Source organism: Artemia sp. Qi Xiang Cuo, chromosome 19 (genome assembly GCF_049724085.1).
Source record: "Artemia sp. Qi Xiang Cuo chromosome 19, ASM4972408v1, whole genome shotgun sequence".
NCBI classification, from domain to species: domain Eukaryota; kingdom Metazoa; phylum Arthropoda; class Branchiopoda; order Anostraca; family Artemiidae; genus Artemia; species Artemia sp. Qi Xiang Cuo.
Window position 1 is genome coordinate 25857369 of NC_142812.1, and position 19890 is coordinate 25877258.

Below are 19890 nucleotides of genomic sequence, written 5' to 3' on the forward strand. Positions count from 1 at the left end.
CTGTTAAAATTCAAACTCAAAACAACCCGAACTTACTATTAAACAATAAATGAAACCCAAAACAAACAGAAATTAAATGAACAATCATAGCAAAAACATACAACAAGTAATAATATAAATGAATAAATAGATCTTAAAGGGATTAATGCTTAAATTGAATATGAAAATCAAGCTTGAAACAAACCAAAATCAACACAAACAAGAGTTTGGGTATCACCTCCTTCTCTCACTGTAAAAGTCTAAAACCTACTGCGTCATTGGTGCTTTACTGAAAACCAATTTTATGACAAATGTTTTCTTTTGTACTTAATATTGAAAATAAACATTAAAATTATAGTAACATTTTGAACTGATGAGCTTTCAGCAATTAATATCATTATACATCAAATATTCTGTTTATTTTATTAGCTCTTTTTAAAGTTGTTAAAGACAAAATATAATTTCACTACAAACAAGTGCATGGATACTGCCTCCTTTCCTAACTGTGAATAAAAACCAAAAGCCTCCTGTGTCATTGGTGCTTGACTGAAAACGAATTATATTACAAATATTTTCTTTTCCAGTTCTTACAGCATTGAAAATAAAAATACAATTACAGTGAAATAAATTCTTTAACTGATGGATCTTTCAACAATTACTATCATTATACATCAAATATTCAATTTTATGTTGTTTATACTTTCCAAAACTGTTCAAGGCGCATATAGTTTTCAGCAAAGCGCCAATGACGCAGTGGTTTTTGACTTTTACAGTGAGAGAAGGAGGTGATACCCAAACTCTTGTTTGTAGTGAGTTTTGTTTGTTTTAAGGTTGATTTGCATATCAGTTTAAGTTTCTCGTTTTAAGATTTATTTATTAATTTACATTAATATCTATTATATGTTTGTTTGCATTGATTGTTTATTTAATTACTGTTTGTTTTAATTTTCATTTATACTTCAATAGGAAAATATTTTTTTTTTCGTTTTGAGCTAGATTTTCATATTCAATCTAAGCATTACTTGCTTTAAGATCTATTTATTCATTTATATTATTACTTGTTTTACGTTTTTGCCATGATTGTTTATTTAATTTTTGTTTGTTTTGGGTTTCATTTATTCTTTAATAGTAATTTCTGGTTGTTTTGAGTTTGAATTTTAAAAGGTATCTGTATCTGCTGAGCTTAAAGTTTAAAATGGCCTTTACTTTTCTTTGAAAAACTCATTTTTTGGAAATTTTTTTTTTTTAATTAATTTTTGTTTGTTTTTGATTGCAAACAATTTCAAGTTTTTGAAAATTCCTTATTTCAAAATCAAACTTAAAAAAAAAAAATCAAATATTCATCAAAGTATCAAAACTAGTATCAAAGTTACAATATCAAAGTGCAAAAAGGGTTTGTATCAACCTCAGAGTTTTTGTTATTTGATGTTTGAACTATTTTGAACAAAATTGCTATCTTAAAATTTTTATTGGATGGGTTTGGGGAAAAAGGGTGTGGGGGGACTAATTAAGCTTTGGTCTCTTTTGACTCTTTAAAAGTGAACTAGAGTTTTCTATTTACTATCAAATGAGCCCTCTCTGAAGTTTATACAAGTATCCCTTCTATAAGAACCATATATATCCCCAGAGTATAACTTACAACGCCTGTCCCTGGGCCTGGGGGGCTGTGTCGACCCTGGATTTTTAGTATCTTATGGTTGAACTATTTTTAACAAAAAGGTCACCTCAAATTTTTATTGGATGGGTATATCCATCTGATACACCCAAAGGCATGCAGGGCAGGAGGGGCTAGTTGCCGTCCAATCTTTTTCACTCTGAGAAAATGAACTATAAATTTTAATTTCCATTCAAATGAATCCTCTCGGAAGTTTATACGAGCATCCCTTTCATAAGAACCACATACAACCCCAGGACATAGCTTGCAATGCCTGCCCCCAGGCCCTGAGGGAATTTGTCAACACTGGAGTTTTTGTTATCTGACCTTTGAACTATTTTGAGAAATGGCTCTCTCAAAGTTCTTATCAGAAGGGCTTGAGAAAAATAGGGAATGGAGAGGGGGGCAAGTTGCCCTCCGATCTCTTTTGACTCTTAAAAAGTGAACGAGAACTTTTAATTTCCAATCATATGAGCCCTCCAAAGTATATATGCACATACCTTCCATAAGAAACATATATGCCCCCAGAGCAATACTTACAACGCCTGCCCTGGGCCCTTGGGGGGTTGTTTTGACACAGGAGTTTTTCTTATCTGACCTTTAAACTATTTTTAACAAAATAGCCATACATAAAGGAGTTTTTGTTATATAATCTTTGAACTATTTTAACAAAATGGCTACCTCAAATTTTTTATCAGATGTATTTGGGGAAAAAGGGCTTGGGGTGGCAGTTGCCCTCTGATCACTTTTGACTCTTAAAAAGGGCACTAGAACTCTCGATTTTCAATTGAATGAGCCCCCTTTGAAGTTTATATGACGACCCTTCTATATGAAGTGCCTGTGGGAAAAAAATAAATGGATCGTAGGGGGAGGCTAGCTGCCCTCCAATCACTTTTGACTCTTAAAAAGTGAATTACAACTTTCAATTTCCAATCAAATGAACCCTCTAGGAAGTTTATATGAGCATCCCATCCATAACAACCATATATGCCACCAGGGCATAACTTACAACGCGTACCCCTGGGCCCTGGGGGCTGTATTGACACCAGAGTTTTTTGTTATCAGAACTTTTGTTTAAATTATTTTTAACAAAATGTCTATCTCGAAATTTTTATCTGATGCATTTAAGGCGTGGAGAAGGGGGGACTAGTTTCCCTCTGATCTCGTTTGATCCTTAAAAAGTGAACAAGAACTTTCAATTTCCAATCAAATGAGCCCTCTCTGAAGTTTATATGTGCATCCCTTCCATAAAAACTGGATATGCCCCTAGAGCATTACTCATAGCGCCTGCCTCCGGGCCCTGGCGGGTTCAGTCAACAGGAATTTGTCTTATCTGACGTTTGAAATATTTTTAATGAAATGGCTATAATAAAAATTTTATCGGATGGGCTTGGGGAAAAAAGGGTTCGTGGTGGGGGGGCTAGTTGCCTCTTAAAAATTGAACTAGAGCTTTCAATTTCCAATCAAATGAGCCTTCTCTGAACTTTATACGAGCATCCCTTTCATAAGAACCGTATACCCCCCAGGGCAACACTTACAACGCCTATCCCCCAGGCCCTGGGGGAGTTTTTTTAATCTAATTTTTGAACAATTTCCAAAAAACTGACTATCTCAAAATTTGTAGCAGATGGGCTTAGGGAAAAAAGAGTGGGAGGGGGGCTAGTTGCCCTTAACTCTCTTGACTCTTAAGAAGTGAACTAGAACTTTCAATTTCCAATCAATGAGCCCTCTATGAAGTTTATGCAAGCATCTCTTTCACAATAACCATACAGGCCCTTAGGGCATAACTTAGAATGCCTTCCCCTGGGCCCTGGGGGGGAGGAGTTGTATTGACATCAGATTTTTTCTTATCTGACCTTTAAACTATTTTTAAAAAAATGTCTACCTAAAAATTTTCATCAGATGGGTTTAGAAAAAGAAGGCGTGGGGGTGCTAGTTGCCCTCGGATCTCTTTTGACTCTTAAAAAGTGAACTCGAACTTTCCATTTCCAATCAAATGAGCCCTCTGAATCCCTTTCATACAAACCATATATGCCCCAGGGCATAACTTACAACGCCTGTTGGGGGTTTTGACAATACCTGAGTTTTTGTTATCTGACTTTTGAGCAATGTTTAACTTAATGGCTATCTCTAAATTTTTTTGCGGGTATTTGGGGAAAAAAGGTTATAGGGGGGGGGGCTAGTTGCCCTCCAATCCCCCTTGACTCTAAAAAAGTGAACTTGAGCTTTCATCTTCTGATCCGATGAACCATCTCTGAAGATTTTACTCGTATCCTTTCAATAAGAGCAAGAAATTCCCCCCAGGGCATAACTTCCAACACCTGCCCTCAGGCCATGGGGGGTTGTGTCGACCCGGAGTTTTCGTTATATGGTCTTTGAACTATTTAAAAAAAACCATTTCAAAGCTCCTATCGGATGGGTTTGAGGACAAAGGGGCGTGGAAGGGAGGCTAGGTGCCCTCCAATCTCTTTTGACTCTTAAAAAGTGACCTAGAACTTTCAATTTCCAATCAAATGAGCCCTCTTTGAAGTTAATACGAGCATCCCTTCCACAAGACCCATATATGCCCCCAGGGCATAGCTTACAACGCCTGCCCCCTTGCCCTGTGGGGTTGTGTGGAGACCCGAATTTTTGTTATATGATCTTTGAACTATTTTTAACAAAATAGCTATCTTAAAATTTTTATTGGATGCATTTAGAAAAAAGGGATGGGGGCGGGGGGGGGGTTGTTGCCCTCGGATATTTTTTTACTCTTAAAAATTGAAATAGAACTTTCAATTTCCAATCAAATGAGCCCTCTCTGAAATTTATACGAGGATTCCTTCCATAAGAACCATATATGCCCCCAGGACTTAACTTTTTTATGGCAACTTCTTCAATATAAAGTGCCCTGCTCTAAAAAAAATAAAAATAAATAAATAATACATTGTGCCAACATTGTTCTTATATCCCCCTGGGTATAACTTAAAACCTTTGCCCTGAGGGCTTTGGGGGAGTGTCCTCTTCAAAAACATATTTTATATCTGGAAATCAACTACGCTGCACAAAATGGCTATCTCAAAATTTTGATTGGATGTGTTTGGGGGAATGATGGGCGTGAGGGGGGGCTAGTTGCCCTCCAATCACTTTCGACTATTAAAAAGGGCACTAGAACTCTCGATTTCCAATCAAATAAGTCCCCTTTGAAGTTTATACGACGACCTCTTCCATATGAAGTGCTTCCGGAAATAATAATAAATAAATAAATAATAAAACATCGGAGCCCTATGGCCTTTACTATAGGCAACGCTATAGCGTTGCCTCTGATTCTGTAATTTTGTTTATTGTGAGCTAATCTATGCCTGTTTTAAGTTTTTAATTCTTTTTCATTTAATTTTAAGTTCTTTGTAATCTCTGTTTTATGTTTCATTTTGTACTAGCAATAATTCTTGATAGTTTTGAGTTTGACTTCTTGTATAAACTTATTTTTGCTTGTCTCATTTTTTAAGTAAAAATCTGTTTATTATTTTTTTTTTTTTATTAAGAATAATAAAGAAATCAAATATATATATCCGCTGAGGTGATTTCAACTGCTTAAGAAATAGAATATCACCTGTGTTTTTTTTTGTATTCTGCTTGATAATTGACTGTTTAAATCAATCTTTAAAGTTTGAAGTAGTTTGTAGATTTATAGAAAAGTTTGGAAGTAATACTTCATTTTTATACAGAGAAAATAACAGGAAGAAGTATAATATTTAATTCCAACAGTGAAAATAGAATTGAAAATGCTATATTTTGGGAACTCTTTGGGACTGTTTGTCAACAGATAGAAAAAATTGAAAAACAAAGATACAGAAATTAGCAAAGAGGAAAAAAACTGACAAAGATCCAAATGTATTTGAGCAAAAAATATCAATCATAGTCCACACTGTTCAGAGAATTTTGACTAATAAATTGACTCCAAATAGAAAGAGTAATCAAGCCCAAATCAAATTGAAATTGATAGATCCAGACAACTTTTCTAATTTTTCCCATGTCTTTTCTAGGTCCAAGCCAAGTACCAGCAATATAGCTAAAATATGCTCCTCAATAGTTTGGAAGCTTTATTAAATGAATTTAAAGAGGTCTAAAGTGCTATTGGAAATCCTGGGCAAATCAGCCAACACACTTATTTTGTTATAAAAACTTTATTCTTCCTTAAGGGAACTTTTGCAATTTCTATGTAAATGGGTCTTAAACCTCAAAGAGAAACGAGATATATTTCCTCTATTAGTTATTGCTACAAATTGTGTTACTAAAACAATTCTTTGCATAACAATTCATTGTTGCATCAAATATACAAAAAAGGAAAAAAAAAACAATTTCAGCATCAAATATTTTTGTTACTTTGAAGGGTTGCATCTTTTTCTGTTTTTGTTGTTGTTAAAATTGTTTTCTGAATGATATTGTGAAATACAAAATAATTCTAGATAAATTAAGAAGATTGACTAAGCTATTATAAATCAAACTGAAGAGTAAACAGGATGAAACCAAATTACTCTTATAATCAGTTTTCTATTTCTTTAATCAGTCAGTCAGGCAATATATACTCAGTTTTTTTTATTTCTTAAAAAATGTTCTAAATAAAAAAGAATAGTTCTTTCTGTATAGATATTTTATAAACTTAACACTTACGGTTTTTTTTTAGTTGATAAGATGAACTTTAAGAAGCATGAACACCCTACCTCATAGAAAGGTTGTATCTGCTTTCCAAAGCAAACAAAAATAAAATTGACACTCCGTTTCCTCCTAAATAGTAACCAGTAAAATTGCAGGCTTTTTTGTTGTAAAAGTTTACTTGACTACTCTTTGTAGAGACATTGGAGCCTTAAAAGGAGGGAGTCAGAATTTTCGATGGAAGGAGTTAAAGCACCAGAAATGTGTATTTTCTGGATTGATGTCCTTGCACTTTAAATTCTTGTTTTTCTAGGATAGGATCCACTTTAAAGATGATTTGGCTTGTACTGGCAAGATTCATTGTTGGCATACTAGTGTTCTGCCTCAGTTTCATTGGGATATTAAGAATGGTCAGTTATTTACATTGCATTTGTATGGTATCTGTAAAATACAAATTTCATTGGTAGAGCATGTCACATTGTGAATATGTTCTCAATGAACTTTCAACTAAAAGCAATAACTTTTGTTTCAGAATGTTAAATAAACACATCTTCATTGTTCGATTTTAGTGACAGTAGCTGCTATGAAATATATATTGTCTGTAAGTCTTTTGATGACTTTGTATATGAAATATTTGTATGATCTCCTAAGGACAACTAGACCAGAGTCACTATAAAATATTCAGCTTAAGGGTATAGGGATTCATGGATGAATTCAGTTTACATACATAGCTGTGTTGCACAATGATTGTGCTCGTCTATGATGCAATGTGCTTGGATTTTTCAGAACAATTCGAAAAATTGTATAAAACATTCAACAACTAGTATTGGCTTTAAAGATTGTATGATTTAAAAAAAAAAAATCCACACAAATAAAGGGTAAAGCAAAATGACATCTTGTATTTCAAAAGACAGTTATAAACAAGACAGAAAAATTACTTTGGTTAGTTAACAACAAGTACTATTCCATTTTACTCCCTTTTTTTTAAAGATCGTTTTTTGTTACACTGTCACCCATTATCAAAACAATACATGGTCTTTCCTCTAAGTTTGCATACTTCTTTGTATTATTTCCAGTGGGAGCATTTTGTCATTTCTGGGGAGAGGGTGCATTGTCGTCGTGCATGGGTGCTGTGAAGGTAGCTGACATTGTTGCTCTTGCTGCTGATCCAGCAACTGCTGAGGCAATGCTAATCAAAATAGCACATCTCTCAACTAATGGACCTAAATATACAGTTGGATTATCAGCTTGGGCTTTACGGACAGGAATTGGAAAAGGTTGATAGCGTCACTTATCTTGGCTTGCTAATAGACTCTTGTGAAGGCTGTAACCTTGACGTACAGAATGGAATCAATAAGGCCCAAGCCATATTATTCGTCGCCATTTGTGGAACCAACAGGATATCAGTTTTAAGACAAGAATTTGTGTCTATAAAGTGGCCGTTTGATCTGTTCTCTTCTTCGCAGTTGAGACTTGGCCCCTGAAGGTGCTTCATCTCCATGGCATAGAAGTCTTTAACCACTGCTGTTTACGAAAATTCCTGAGGATTCAATACTCCAACAGAACCTCAAAGGCTGATATGTGTCACTGCTGCTTTAATATCCAGCCCACAGCTACGATTGTCAACCAGAGAAGATGCATTGGCTTGGCCATGTCCTGACAAGGCCCAATGACCGGGTCGCCAAGCAAGTGCTTCTAGCTGCTCCTCTGTCAGATTAGCACAGACATCCTGGCAGTCAATTGAAGAATTGGTTGGCGACTATCAAAAACTACCTCGACACCATTGGTGGATTTCAGAAGTTTGACAGAAAGCGGGAGAGCTGCTTGCTTCGGTTTGTAGAAAAGCTGGAACAAGACCGTGACAAATGGGAGTCAACCCTATGGAGTCTTCTAGATGCCGGGTGAGGCATTCACGTCTGATCCTGCAGCAAGTACAGGTAAGTAAGTACTCTGTGCTGAACTCTTTGTACCCCTTTATCAGAGAATAAAGGGTAGCTTCCTGTTTAATTGCTGAATGCTTTGGAGATTGCTTAATGGGCATGCCATATTTTCTGGCCTTGTTCAGAGCTTAGCTAGAAAATTTTCTTTTTAGTCCCAACCTTATGGGTTTGAATTCTTGTTCTCAGACTTGAAAAGTTTTCATATCAGGATCATAATCTTATTCATTCTGTATCCAAGTTTAAACCAAATGTGAAAGCACTGCACATGCCACAGCATCATCACACACTGCAATGACTAAATACTGAAGATAGTATATTTCATATAGAACAATTCTCACTCCTCTGCAGTATCACCACAGGAGTAGTTCAAATACACAAGACCTTTTGTACCCTGTATGATAGCATTCTCTACTGAGGGATATTTGAGACTAGTGATCTTGACAATGGGTTTTGCAGCTCTAGTTGTAATCTTATAAAGAGCAAAGCACAGCTCATTTTAGACAAAATTTAAAACAAAAAACAGGATTTTTGAGAATACTTTCTATTGACAAATATTTTGCATATAAGACTATTTTGGAATTTTAAGTTTTATTCAGATTCAACTCAACAGCAATTTCTAATTACAAAAGAAAATTTTGGAAAGAAAATCAATGGAACTTGCGATTAAATAATAGTAAGACTAATTGTACATTTCGGAGTTTGCATTTGGACTGGCCAGTGTAAAGGGAATTATTTTGGTATTGTTATTAATCCACTATACAGATTACGTAGATGAGTCTAACTTCTTCCCAGTTTGTTGTGGGGAATGTGAATTGCAATAAAAATGATTAAATAATTTGGATTGACAAGTCTTATTTGCTCAAATGTATTGCTTACATCCTAATGTGATAGATAAACTTTAAAATAGTCGAGATTGTTCTTTTGTCATTATTAGGACATACTTTGTGTGTATTTTTCATGCAGGTTATTGTTCAGTTTCGACTCTTTATGTTTTCACTACATCCATCATCCTCACTAGTAATGCCGCCTAGGTAAGTGAAGCTATGCACTTGGTCAGTTTTGTCTTTGCCTAACGTCAGATGTTTATTCTCATTTCTTCCTAATATAAGTAACTTAGGCTTTTTAGCAGTAATTTTGAATCCGTTTTTGTTAAATGAACCCTCAAAACCTATAAAAATCCTTTCATCTTGCTATTATTTTGTCTAACACTATCAAATCAGCTGTGCAATTTAGGAGAGTTGAAGTCTAGGAAAGTTTTACATTCTCTTTCACTATCATGTTTTCTCATAACCTTTTCTGTTTTCCATAGGGCAAAGTCTATTTAAAAAATGCATATGAATAGGGATAAGACAAAACTCTGCTTAACTCCCAATTCCTTAATGAACTAATAACCTTGCTTCCTATTTTTATTGCAGCAATATTGTTTTGCTACTTAGCACTAATTACTTTAACGTACTTTTCTTGTTTACTGTACAAGGATAAAACCTTTACAAATGAATTTGTTGTTTGTTTATTGCTGCTGAGTGTGTTAAACTGAGTGTTAGTGTAGAATCACAAGTGTACAGGATACATATTTGGTAGCTACATGAAGAAGAAGCAGTAGCAATGGTGCTTAATCATTGCGTCTAAGTTTTAGCAACAATGAAAATGAATACATTTTTGAGACGCAACACTGCCATCCTAAGACGAACTAGAGATAAAAAAAAACTTTTTAGAAGTCTCAAAATTATTGGAATCGTATCTATTTAAAATTAAAAGCAGGGTTGGAGTATTTTATGGTTTAAATTTGTTTCCCCCAGTCCTTTAAAATTGTTTTAATTGCACTTTCCTTTTTAGTACTTAAAACACCTGAAGAAGCAACATCACAAAGAAATTCAAGGAACAACAATAGGCATATTCCATCCTTATTGCAATGCTGGAGGAGGTGGTGAAAGAGTATTGTGGTGTGCAGTCAGGGCAATTCAGGAAGGGTAATCATCATTTAAAAATAATCTCTTAGATCACATTGCCATTTATAATAAGATGAAATGAAAGTATGCAATAGTTGGGTAAAACTGATTAAAATCAATGTAATTTCGTGGATCACACTGCCATCTATTATAAAATAAAATACAAATATGTGGTAATTGGGTAAAACTTATTAAAATTTGTAATGAACATGGTGAACTGTCTCAATTAAAAGTTTTAACAGTTATTACTTTTATTCATTGGATTTTTTTTTTCAAATCACCGTTTGAGCCATAAAAATCAGTGTGACCAAGTTAAAAAAAAAGAAAAAAAACAGTCTGACAAAGTAAAAAAATAAAGAAAAAAGAAGAGTTATTGCAAGTTTTAGTTTTAATTCTCCAATTATCTAGTAGAAAATATGTTTTGAATTGTTTAGTTTTTGCTGATATGCTTGAAATGTTTTATGTCTATTTTTAGAATGATCATAATCAAATTGCATGCTGAAACAATTTTTTTTTGTTCATTCACCAACAGTTTTTGGTGACTTTTTGGTATTAGTCCTAATTTCTACGCAAGATTCTTTGTGTGAAATCACAGGTTTTTGAAGTGATTGAAATCTCAGAAGTAAATTACTACTACTACTGCTACTAACAACTCACCACAGCACCAAGCCGCCTGAGGCCAACACAGCTGTGCACGCTCCTCCTCCATCCCAATCTGCTCAAAGCCTCCCTTTTTACAAAGCCTCTGTCATCCTTCATTCGCACAACATGTCCTTGCCATTTCAACCTTTCTTTCATTATAGCCCTAGAAAGCGGGATCGAACCACATTTTTCGTACAGCCTACTGTTTGAAATACGGTCAGTCAGGCGGCTACCCAGTACAATCCGTAGGCAAATTCTCTGGAAAACATCTAGCAAATCTTCATTTGCTTTTCTGAGCGCCCGTGCTTCAGAACCATATTTGACCACTGTCATCACTGTAGCTTCTAATATTCTAATCTTGGTTTGCAGACTTATCTTCCTATTATTCCAAACTTTTTTAACAGTGAGAAAACACCCTGAGCCTTGGCTATTCTACTTTTAACATCTTCACTGCTCCCACCGTCTTCACTAATAATGCTACCAAGGTAAGTGAAGCTTTTCAGTTTTTCAGTCAACACAAGAGTCGTCACCGGTTGTAAATGGCCCCCCTGCTGATACTCCTAGTTCATGCCCGAATCTTAAATATGAAACTAAGCGTAATAAAACAAGATCTGTAGAAAAAGATGCAAATCATGACCGTTATCAATTTCCGTCATTACTTACTCTAAATGCTGACAGTCTAAATCAAGATAAGATAGCCGAGCTGGAAGGTTACGCCTATGTGTGAAAACCATCAATAGTATCTGTCATGGAATTGCACAGGAAGAATAGTGATCATCTTAAAATTAGGAGGTTTACCGAGTTTATTAAGCTACGAACCGATGATTACTCCCTTGAGGAAAAAAGGTGGTGGTTTATTGATGTTGGTTCGCTATGACCATGCTAAAAAAAAAAATAGTATCCCACACTTTATTGATTATATCGATAGTTTTGGGTTCCTCCTTCAGCCAAAACGGCTTCCAGGAAGTTTTGCCAATAAAGCTGTTTACGCTGTTTAATTTTCACCGATTCAACACGCTTCTCAGAAAAAAAAAATTTTCTTTAAGCTTAGATTACGTGACAACAAAATACTATAACGTTGGCATTTGTTTAACTGGTGATAAAAATGATTTAAACAAAATTTTTTCTTAAAAATAACAAACTAAAACAAGTAGTTTCGTTTCCCACGACAAAAGGAGGAACTTCACTTGATGTTATATGTTCAAACGTTTCTGAATATTACCAGAACCCCCAAGAGCTCCCACACCTTGGCGGAAGCTACCATTTTATGCTGCAGTGGAGTCCCCTTCCTTCGTATAAAATTAAATACGTTATTGAAAGTTTTTCATATAGACCTCTAAATGATAATAGTCTATTAAAGTTTGGTTCATGGATTTCAGAAGAGAACTGGGAAGAAGTATACTCCTCGGATTATCCAGATGAAAAGCATCGATTCTTCAAAACAAAATCCGAACCAAGTATGAAGAATGTTTTCCCGAAAAAACCGCCAAACGCTGCAACTCTGATAGGCCGTACATAACTTACGAAATAAGTGTTTAATTCGACAAAAATTGAACTACGAAAAAAACAAAAGAGAAAAAGAAGCAAACAAACTACGTAATAAGATTCGAAAAATGACAAGAGAGGCTGCCGCTTCATATTATAATTCAAAAGTTGAACACCTTTTCCAAAGCAAAACTTCAGCATGGTACAAAGAAATAAAAAAAAATTCTGGCAAAGGTGCTAATAGTCTAGATTTTGGTCTGGATCAAAGTGATAAAGACACAGCCGACCAGTTAAATAAACATTTAGCAAAAATTGTACAGTCACTCCCTTCTTTGTCTGGACAAATGGGACATCTCCCGTCAACAACATTGATAGAAGCACTGGCGGAAATAAGTGAAAAGGAAGTTCTAATTAAAATAAAGAAGCTGACACAAAAAAGTATAAACCCAATTGATGTTCCTGTGGAATTACTTAAAGCTTTCCCTGATAAGATTGCTCGCCCTTTGACTAATATTTTTAACTTGATTTCAACTAATCATGAATACCCGTCCATTCGGAAAACTGGGTACATTACTACTATTCCGAAAAAAGGACTTGAGCTGGATTTTGATAGAGTAAGACCGATAACTTCAACACCCACTTTTAGCAAAATTTACGAACCTTTTTTAACGAAATGCTTAAAAATTCAAATAGAACTACTAATTGATCCAAAGAATTTGGCAATATGTCAAAGACGTCCAAAACGTACTACCTGATTCGTCTGCCTGATTTTATTTTCAAACAGGCGGTTGAACCAGGTAGATGGCTTAACCTTTTAACAGTCAATTTTTGAAAAAGTTTTGATTTAATACAGCAAGATATGTTAATTCAAAAGCAACTTGTGGAATTTTCTGTAAATCTTAATTTAGTTTCTGTTATTCGAAGTTTTTTATCTAACCAATTTCAAAGAGTAAAGTATAAAAAAGTTTTTTCAAATCCTCAGCAGATTTTTTGTGAAGCTCCTCAAGGGACTATTTTAGGGCCAGTTTTATTCCTAGTCATGTTCAACAACATTGCCAGGGATATGGAAAGTAGTTGGAAGTACGTCGATGCATTAAGCATAGTAGAAATATGTGATAAAGGTGACTCCAGCAGAGCTGCGGCAATCATCGAAAAAATGAGACAAGAGTCGGCGTCTTCACTGATGACCGTGAATGAAAAAAAGAGTAACATTTTACCATTTTGTATTTTTTGAAGAATTTTAAACCTACTTTTAATCTCCCTGCCCCTGAACAACAAATTGTAAATAAAAATACATTACTAGGGATGAACATTACTTCTGATCTATAGTGGGAAGCACTCACTACAGAGTTGGTGAAAAGAGGCAATGCTATCTTATAAATGATACAATTAAAGAAGAAATTTTGCGGTCCACCAACCCATCTTTTAAGAATTTACTGTACTTTTACTAGACTGCTATTCGAGAATGCTATACCTGTGCGGTATTTCGGATTAACTCTGGAAAAACTAACTGCATTGAAAGAATCCAGAAATGTATTGTTGTTATAATTTCCCATGGACCAGAGATTCCTCATTCTGAACTGTTAGTTAAATTTGAGTTGGTTTCGCTGGGGCGAAAGAAGCTGAAGCGGAATATGGATTTCGGAAAAAATGCCTTGATAATAATAAACACCGTGATATCCTTCCCTCAGATTTTAACCCTAAACGACCACCAAGGGTTGTTCCGGGACCAGTCCCAAAGCTGACAAAAATAAAAGCCAAACATTTGCGGTATCATAGAACGTTTGTTTCCAGTTTCGTGAACGAGTAAAATGTTACCCTCTAAAAAGTAGCATCTTTATCCATGTTTATGTTTATTTGCGTATTTTTATGTTTTAATGTGATGTATCTTTATGCCATATTGACCAATGATATGTATTTGACGCACACCATAATTTGGTAATTGCTATGAAGGTGTTTTTAGAATAAAATGATTTGATTGATTTGATTGATTGAGCTGCCCACCTGATCAATCTTTTCGTTACCCAACGTAACCTTTTCATCTTCACTTATTCCTAGTCTTAGTGACTTAGTCTTCTTAACATTAATTTTCAAACCTATTCTAGCACCCTGAACTCGCAAAACCTCTAGAAGTTCATTCATGTTGCTCAGACTTTCATCTAGGATGCTTAAATCATCAGCATAATATAAGTCCAGGATAGTTTTTCCTCCCCATTTGATTCCGTGGTCTCCCATTGCCTTTCCTGTGCTCCTTAAGACAAAGTCCATTAAAATAATCCATATAAAGGGGGATAGAACACAACCCTGCTTAACTCCTGATTTAATAGAAAACCAGCTGCTAAACTAATTGCCTACCTTAACCGCAGCAGTGTTATTTTCGTACATAGCACTAATCACTGTAATGTATTTGTCTGTTATGCCATACAAGGATAAGAGCTTTGTTAAAGCTCTTCTATCAACAGAATCGAACGCTTGCTCATAATCTATAAAACTGAGGACCAAAGGTGTTTGAGAACTCAGGTATTTCTCAACTATTAACCTAAGAGTGAAAATTTGGTCGAAACATCCTCTACCTTTCCTAAAACCGCACTGTTCTTCTCTTAAAACTTTGTCTACAGCATATCTCAGCCGAATAGGCATAATATCGCTAAGTAATTTGCTACCTACATAGACCAGACTAATGCCTCGATAATTACAACACTCACTTATCACCTTTCTTATACAGTGGCTTAATTAAGGTTTTCCTAAAATCGTTAAGTACTTCTTCCTTTTCAAAAATCATATTAATAATGTTCAGTAACTTATTTCTAACCTCAGAGCCGAGAAATGTCCTTATTAGATTGTCCTTCCTTAAGTGTATCTAGGCAAAGGGTTGTCAATTATTGATGTAGGAAATTCATTGTGATAATAGAATCAGTGCTTTCAAGCCTTCTGGGAGAGCTTTCATGTTGTCCATTCCACCTATGCACACAGAAACATCATGTCTATTCTAGACTATAAGCAGTTACATATTGAAATAATTCTCAAAATATTATGTGCTTTTGTAGTAGCCAAAGTAGTAGCCAGCTCTTCAATAGTAGCCAAAACACTAAAAAGAATGATTTTCATGACCATTCTAATATATAAAGTTCATTAAGTTCTAAAGCACCCATCAAGAGTCCTAAATAACATAATACTTTCATTATTCTAGGAAAAAGGGGGGAAAAACCTCTCAAAAGGGATACGATTTTTTTTAGAATCACACCCTCAGTTCAGCATGTCTTAAAATCCTTGAACAGTGATTACATATGCCTATTAACAAAAATTAAAAATCTTGTATTTTTCCCGAGAAGCCTGGCCACGAAGATTTTTTCGGTTTTACTCTCAACAGGGATTGTATCGAACCATTAATTATAGAACATCGGGAGAGGCCTTAGTTTGAACGTATTGTAAGTTCTAGATTCCTTTTTAAGTGACAGGAGGTCACGCCACAGCAAAGTATTGATTTTAGCCGTTTTGTTCCGTTTGTTCAGCGGCGAAAACATTTCATCTTGTTCTCCTATTAAGTGTAATTTATCATTATGTCAACATTCATAGTTTTAATTATCTTCAAATTATAAATTAAATTAAACGTATTTCTAGTCATTTGTATTTTCTTTTGTAATTACTGTTTATTTCTAGTTATAGGAACCGGAATGTCTCTATTATAATCTATACTGGAGATCATGTTCCTCCAGAAACTCTGATTTCTAATGCAGAAAAAAGATTTAACGTCAAGATAGAAAAATCGATAAAGTTCGAGTATCTACAGCGAAGGTGTTGGGTAGAAGCGGCCAAATATCCCATATTGACGCTGCTGGGCCAGAGTGTAGGCTCTCTTTTGCTTGGGTTTGAGGCCTTGTTCTTGCACATACCAGGTATGATCTTTTTTGCTGTGACTCTAAAAAGAATTTGATTTATTGAAACTTTGGAATAAAATTGCTAGTAGCAAAGGTTTTACTTCGGCTCTTGCAAAAGTGACATCAAAATCTGTTACATGAAATTTGTAAGGGTATATGTAACCTAACCACCTCTATACATTAGATATTTAATTGAAATATACCTGCAAAGTCATTTCTCTTGCTCGGGCTAATCTGATTATCTCCGAGTGGACACAGAAAACCGGTTTCATTACAAATCAGAAACAAAGTATGGTCTCCATAACACGTAAATCCTTTGTAAGCTATACGCTTTTATTATATTCCTTGTTCAGATCCCTGTCTTTGATTTTCATGGGGTGGGCGAGGGCATTGATAGGAAAATTATAAGAAAGCAATAAGAAACTATGAGCAAGGCAGCAAGTGAGAGCATCTTGAATATCGGGGCCTACCAAAATTTTATCTTTACCCTTGGTGTTATACACTTATTTAATGGGGTAAAATGTTATGATACTAAAGATTAGCTTTCCTCCAATCATCTCTACTTCCGGTTACATTGAAGAAAATAAGCTTTAATTCTTAAAGAACTTCCTTGACCCTTGGTCATCCCCAGTCTCATTGTGAAAATTAGTTAAGTTGTATTGTGAGGGTTGTTGTTGCATGGTCTTAATTTTTTATGTGGGTTAGAACAGCTAGTTGAGTTTGACTCACATGTTCGTCCTAACTGTTCTTCACAACTTGCTCTCTTCTTGGCAGATAGGCCAGAATCATTCTGGACTGCAAGTCGTCCTTTTGCCAGTGCCCGTGATGCTATTATACCTTACGACAATTTAAAGTAACCACCACGAATAAAGGATCAACGGACTATTTGTATTTATCATCGTACTGATTGGAATCGGCTATCTTGATGGTTGCCGGAAATTACACTGTAGATTTAGTATTAAAAATCCTGATAAACCAGCGCTACACTACGAAACTTCCACATCTGAAGCTATCAACAATGTATTTACAATGGATACGAATATATACGTTAGATAATGGAACAAACACTGGTTTGTTCCGTTTAACACAAATTTAGTGCATTTAGTGCAAAAGCCGTAAAGGTAAACGAGAAAAAAATCGTCTGTAACATAAAAGCATAGTAGAACTGATGAGGATTGGACTTTATTTATGAAAGCCGTCAAAGATTGAGTCTCTGTGGTATATTCAGCTCAACTGCATTACAAGCGGAAGTTTCTATCTATGTTAAGAAATACACCTTCAAAGTGGTGATGGAGAGTTATCAAGGAGGTCCTTGTTCCCTTAAGTCTAGAATATCCCTTAACTTGCGGTAAACAATCAGTGCTAACATGCTAGTTAGTCAAAGGTAGAAGCTCTAGAAAAGTGCCTCCTTCCCTGTCACTTGACGAGGGTGGAATCAGTATGCGGAAAATACTTATTGTTCCGACTAACCTAGACGTCGGGAAAACTTGTGAGCAAAAACCTCTAATCAAAGTCCTCATTTGGCTCTAAGAACTTGGCTCCTGAACGTACTGGTGCTCTCGCTCTAATTTTCGAAAAGTGATTAACCACTGATTTGTTCCCTAAAGTATGGGAAATTGGTGTATTTATTCCGGAAGCAGAGACTGATCCTACTGATGCTGGCTCATTTGTTGGCTCCCACCCACAAAAAGAGTTTGAAAGCATACTAAACGAGCCGTTTTACAAATTCTTCAAATCAAGCTACTGGATAGCAGTTAGTTCTGTCTGTTAGTCGAAATGGGGAGAGTTTATGTCTGGGGGATGCGATGTTGATGCAATGTCTATTGATTTTATATTGTAGAGGCTTTTCGAAGCGGAAAGACTGGTATTCTGGATCGGTTATATACTTCACTGGAAGACTTTCTGTATCATTATTCGTTGTCCATAAGGGTTGTCCATAACGGTATCACATCAAACGAGTACCCAGTAGTTGGCCCAGCATCTTATCTCTTGTTTGTAAACATGTTAAGTGTCATTTTAGTAAATAAAATTCATCTTTTTGCTGAGGAAATTCTGATATAACCCATATCAGAATTTCTAAAATTATGATTCCGGCAAATTTAGTTTTAGCTTCAGGCTGATCTTTTGACAGAAGGCTTGGGCAAATTCATACGAGGATACTTTTACCGTAAAAAAAGACAAAAGACTTTCTTGTAACAGTAGCGAGACTGCCAAGGACTTAAGGTAAACCCATTATTTGTGCTGAGCTCTTGTGTCTTCTAGGGTTGCATTTCTTCTCATATTTCTCTATAAGGAATACTTCTTTTACCCTGTTTTCTTCAACCCTAGAAGACGTAAGTGGTTTCATCCTTACGTCTTCCGTGAGTTGCATATATCTTCATATTTCTTTTGGATACAGTAACTGATTGAACTCAGACCACTTGAATAAAGTCAAATCGTATTGTTCTAGAAAACTGGATAACATTATGTATTGCGAAAAGTTTCAGTTACCGCTATTCTGCTATTGTATACCTCCTGCCTGAGATCCTTAATTGGGTAAAGATGTCTTCGTTTTGGCGCGGCAACACAGCCTCATATAGCTCCTTTCTATCCTCTGAAAAATCGAACGAATAGAATCGAGCCTCTGGTGAGGATGTTTACAAGTATTTGAACGACCTTCCTTCTGAAAAGATTTCTAATTTGATGCTCACTACATCGGAGGTGATAAAAGTAACTCATTGTAACCTCGCTCATACAACAGGAAACTTGTTGGCAGGAGTATGTATAAGAAAGCATCATCCGGTGATCAGTCGCCACTTGGGACAAACTCCCAGCAGAGGTAATCTTTAGAGGGTCTTCTTTAAACTCCTTTAAGTGGAGTTACAGCTGTTATATATGGTAAGCTCAATTTAATATTGAGCTCAATTTGCCTCGTGGGACAAACTCCCAGCAGAAGTAAACTTTAGAGGACCTCCTTCAAACCTCATTAAGTGGAGTTACAACTGTTATATATGGTAAGCTCAGTTTAATATTGAGGTCAATTTGCCACGTTGGGCAATCTCCCAGCAAAAATAATCTTTAGAGGGTTTTCTTCAAATTCCTTTAAATGGAGTTACAGTTGTTTTATACAGTAAGCTCAATTTAATATGATAATTGCCAAGATTAACTGCGTATCAGTTTTCGGTAGCGCCGTGAATCTTGAAAAAAAGCAACGAACATAGTTTTGGGTTTCCCTCAAAATCTTTATTCACTGTAGAGTCTAGTTCTGTTCAATGTCTGTAAAAGACACGGTTTTTCAAACTGTTGGTCGTTCCCTTGAATATGAGCAAAGAGTTATACGATCATTTCTCAACGAACTGTGGTCTCTGACTCAGGATTGTCCGACGTGGAGGTTGACCATTGCTGCCCTATACGCCACTAGGCGTGTATATCTAAGTATAAATAAGTCTAAGTGCCCAATCCAATACTGCAGCTTAATATTAACGGTTTTATTTAACAGGTGACGATAGAAGGAAGCAGGATCTCCTGAATATAATTTTCTCTAATTCTTGTTATTCGTCTCTTTTTTTGTTTGTTAGTTTTTGGGTTTTGTAAAATTAAGCATGAAAAATAAAAAGATTACCCATGATTTTACTTTATTTTTCATATAGTTAGTCCTTTTATATTTTGTTTCTTGTTATTTGTCTTTGATTTAACTGTAGCTGGAATGACGAGTCCACAATTAGGGGGGTTGGATCTATAAAACAACC

At 35.4% G+C, this 19890-nt stretch overlaps 1 protein-coding gene across 7 annotated transcripts in view; it reads left to right on the top strand.

Annotated features, from left to right (window-relative positions):
* The window catches only part of LOC148940662 (GDP-Man:Man(3)GlcNAc(2)-PP-Dol alpha-1,2-mannosyltransferase-like), a 38364-nt gene that overhangs the window by 6849 nt on the left and 11625 nt on the right, over positions 1 to 19890 (top strand). For 4 of the 7 annotated variants that reach the window (XM_089105478.1, XM_089105479.1, XM_089105480.1 and 1 more), the window contains 3 exons: positions 6587 to 6678; positions 10045 to 10178; positions 15945 to 16180. In XM_089105478.1, coding sequence (XP_088961604.1) covers positions 6601 to 6678; positions 10045 to 10178; positions 15945 to 16180 — 448 coding nt within the window. In that variant the 5' untranslated portion in view covers positions 6587 to 6600. Of the gene's footprint in view, positions 1 to 6581; positions 6679 to 10044; positions 10179 to 15944; positions 16181 to 19890 lie in introns of all 7 variants that reach the window. The other 3 variants (XM_089105475.1, XM_089105476.1, XM_089105477.1) reach the window with 1 other exon arrangement.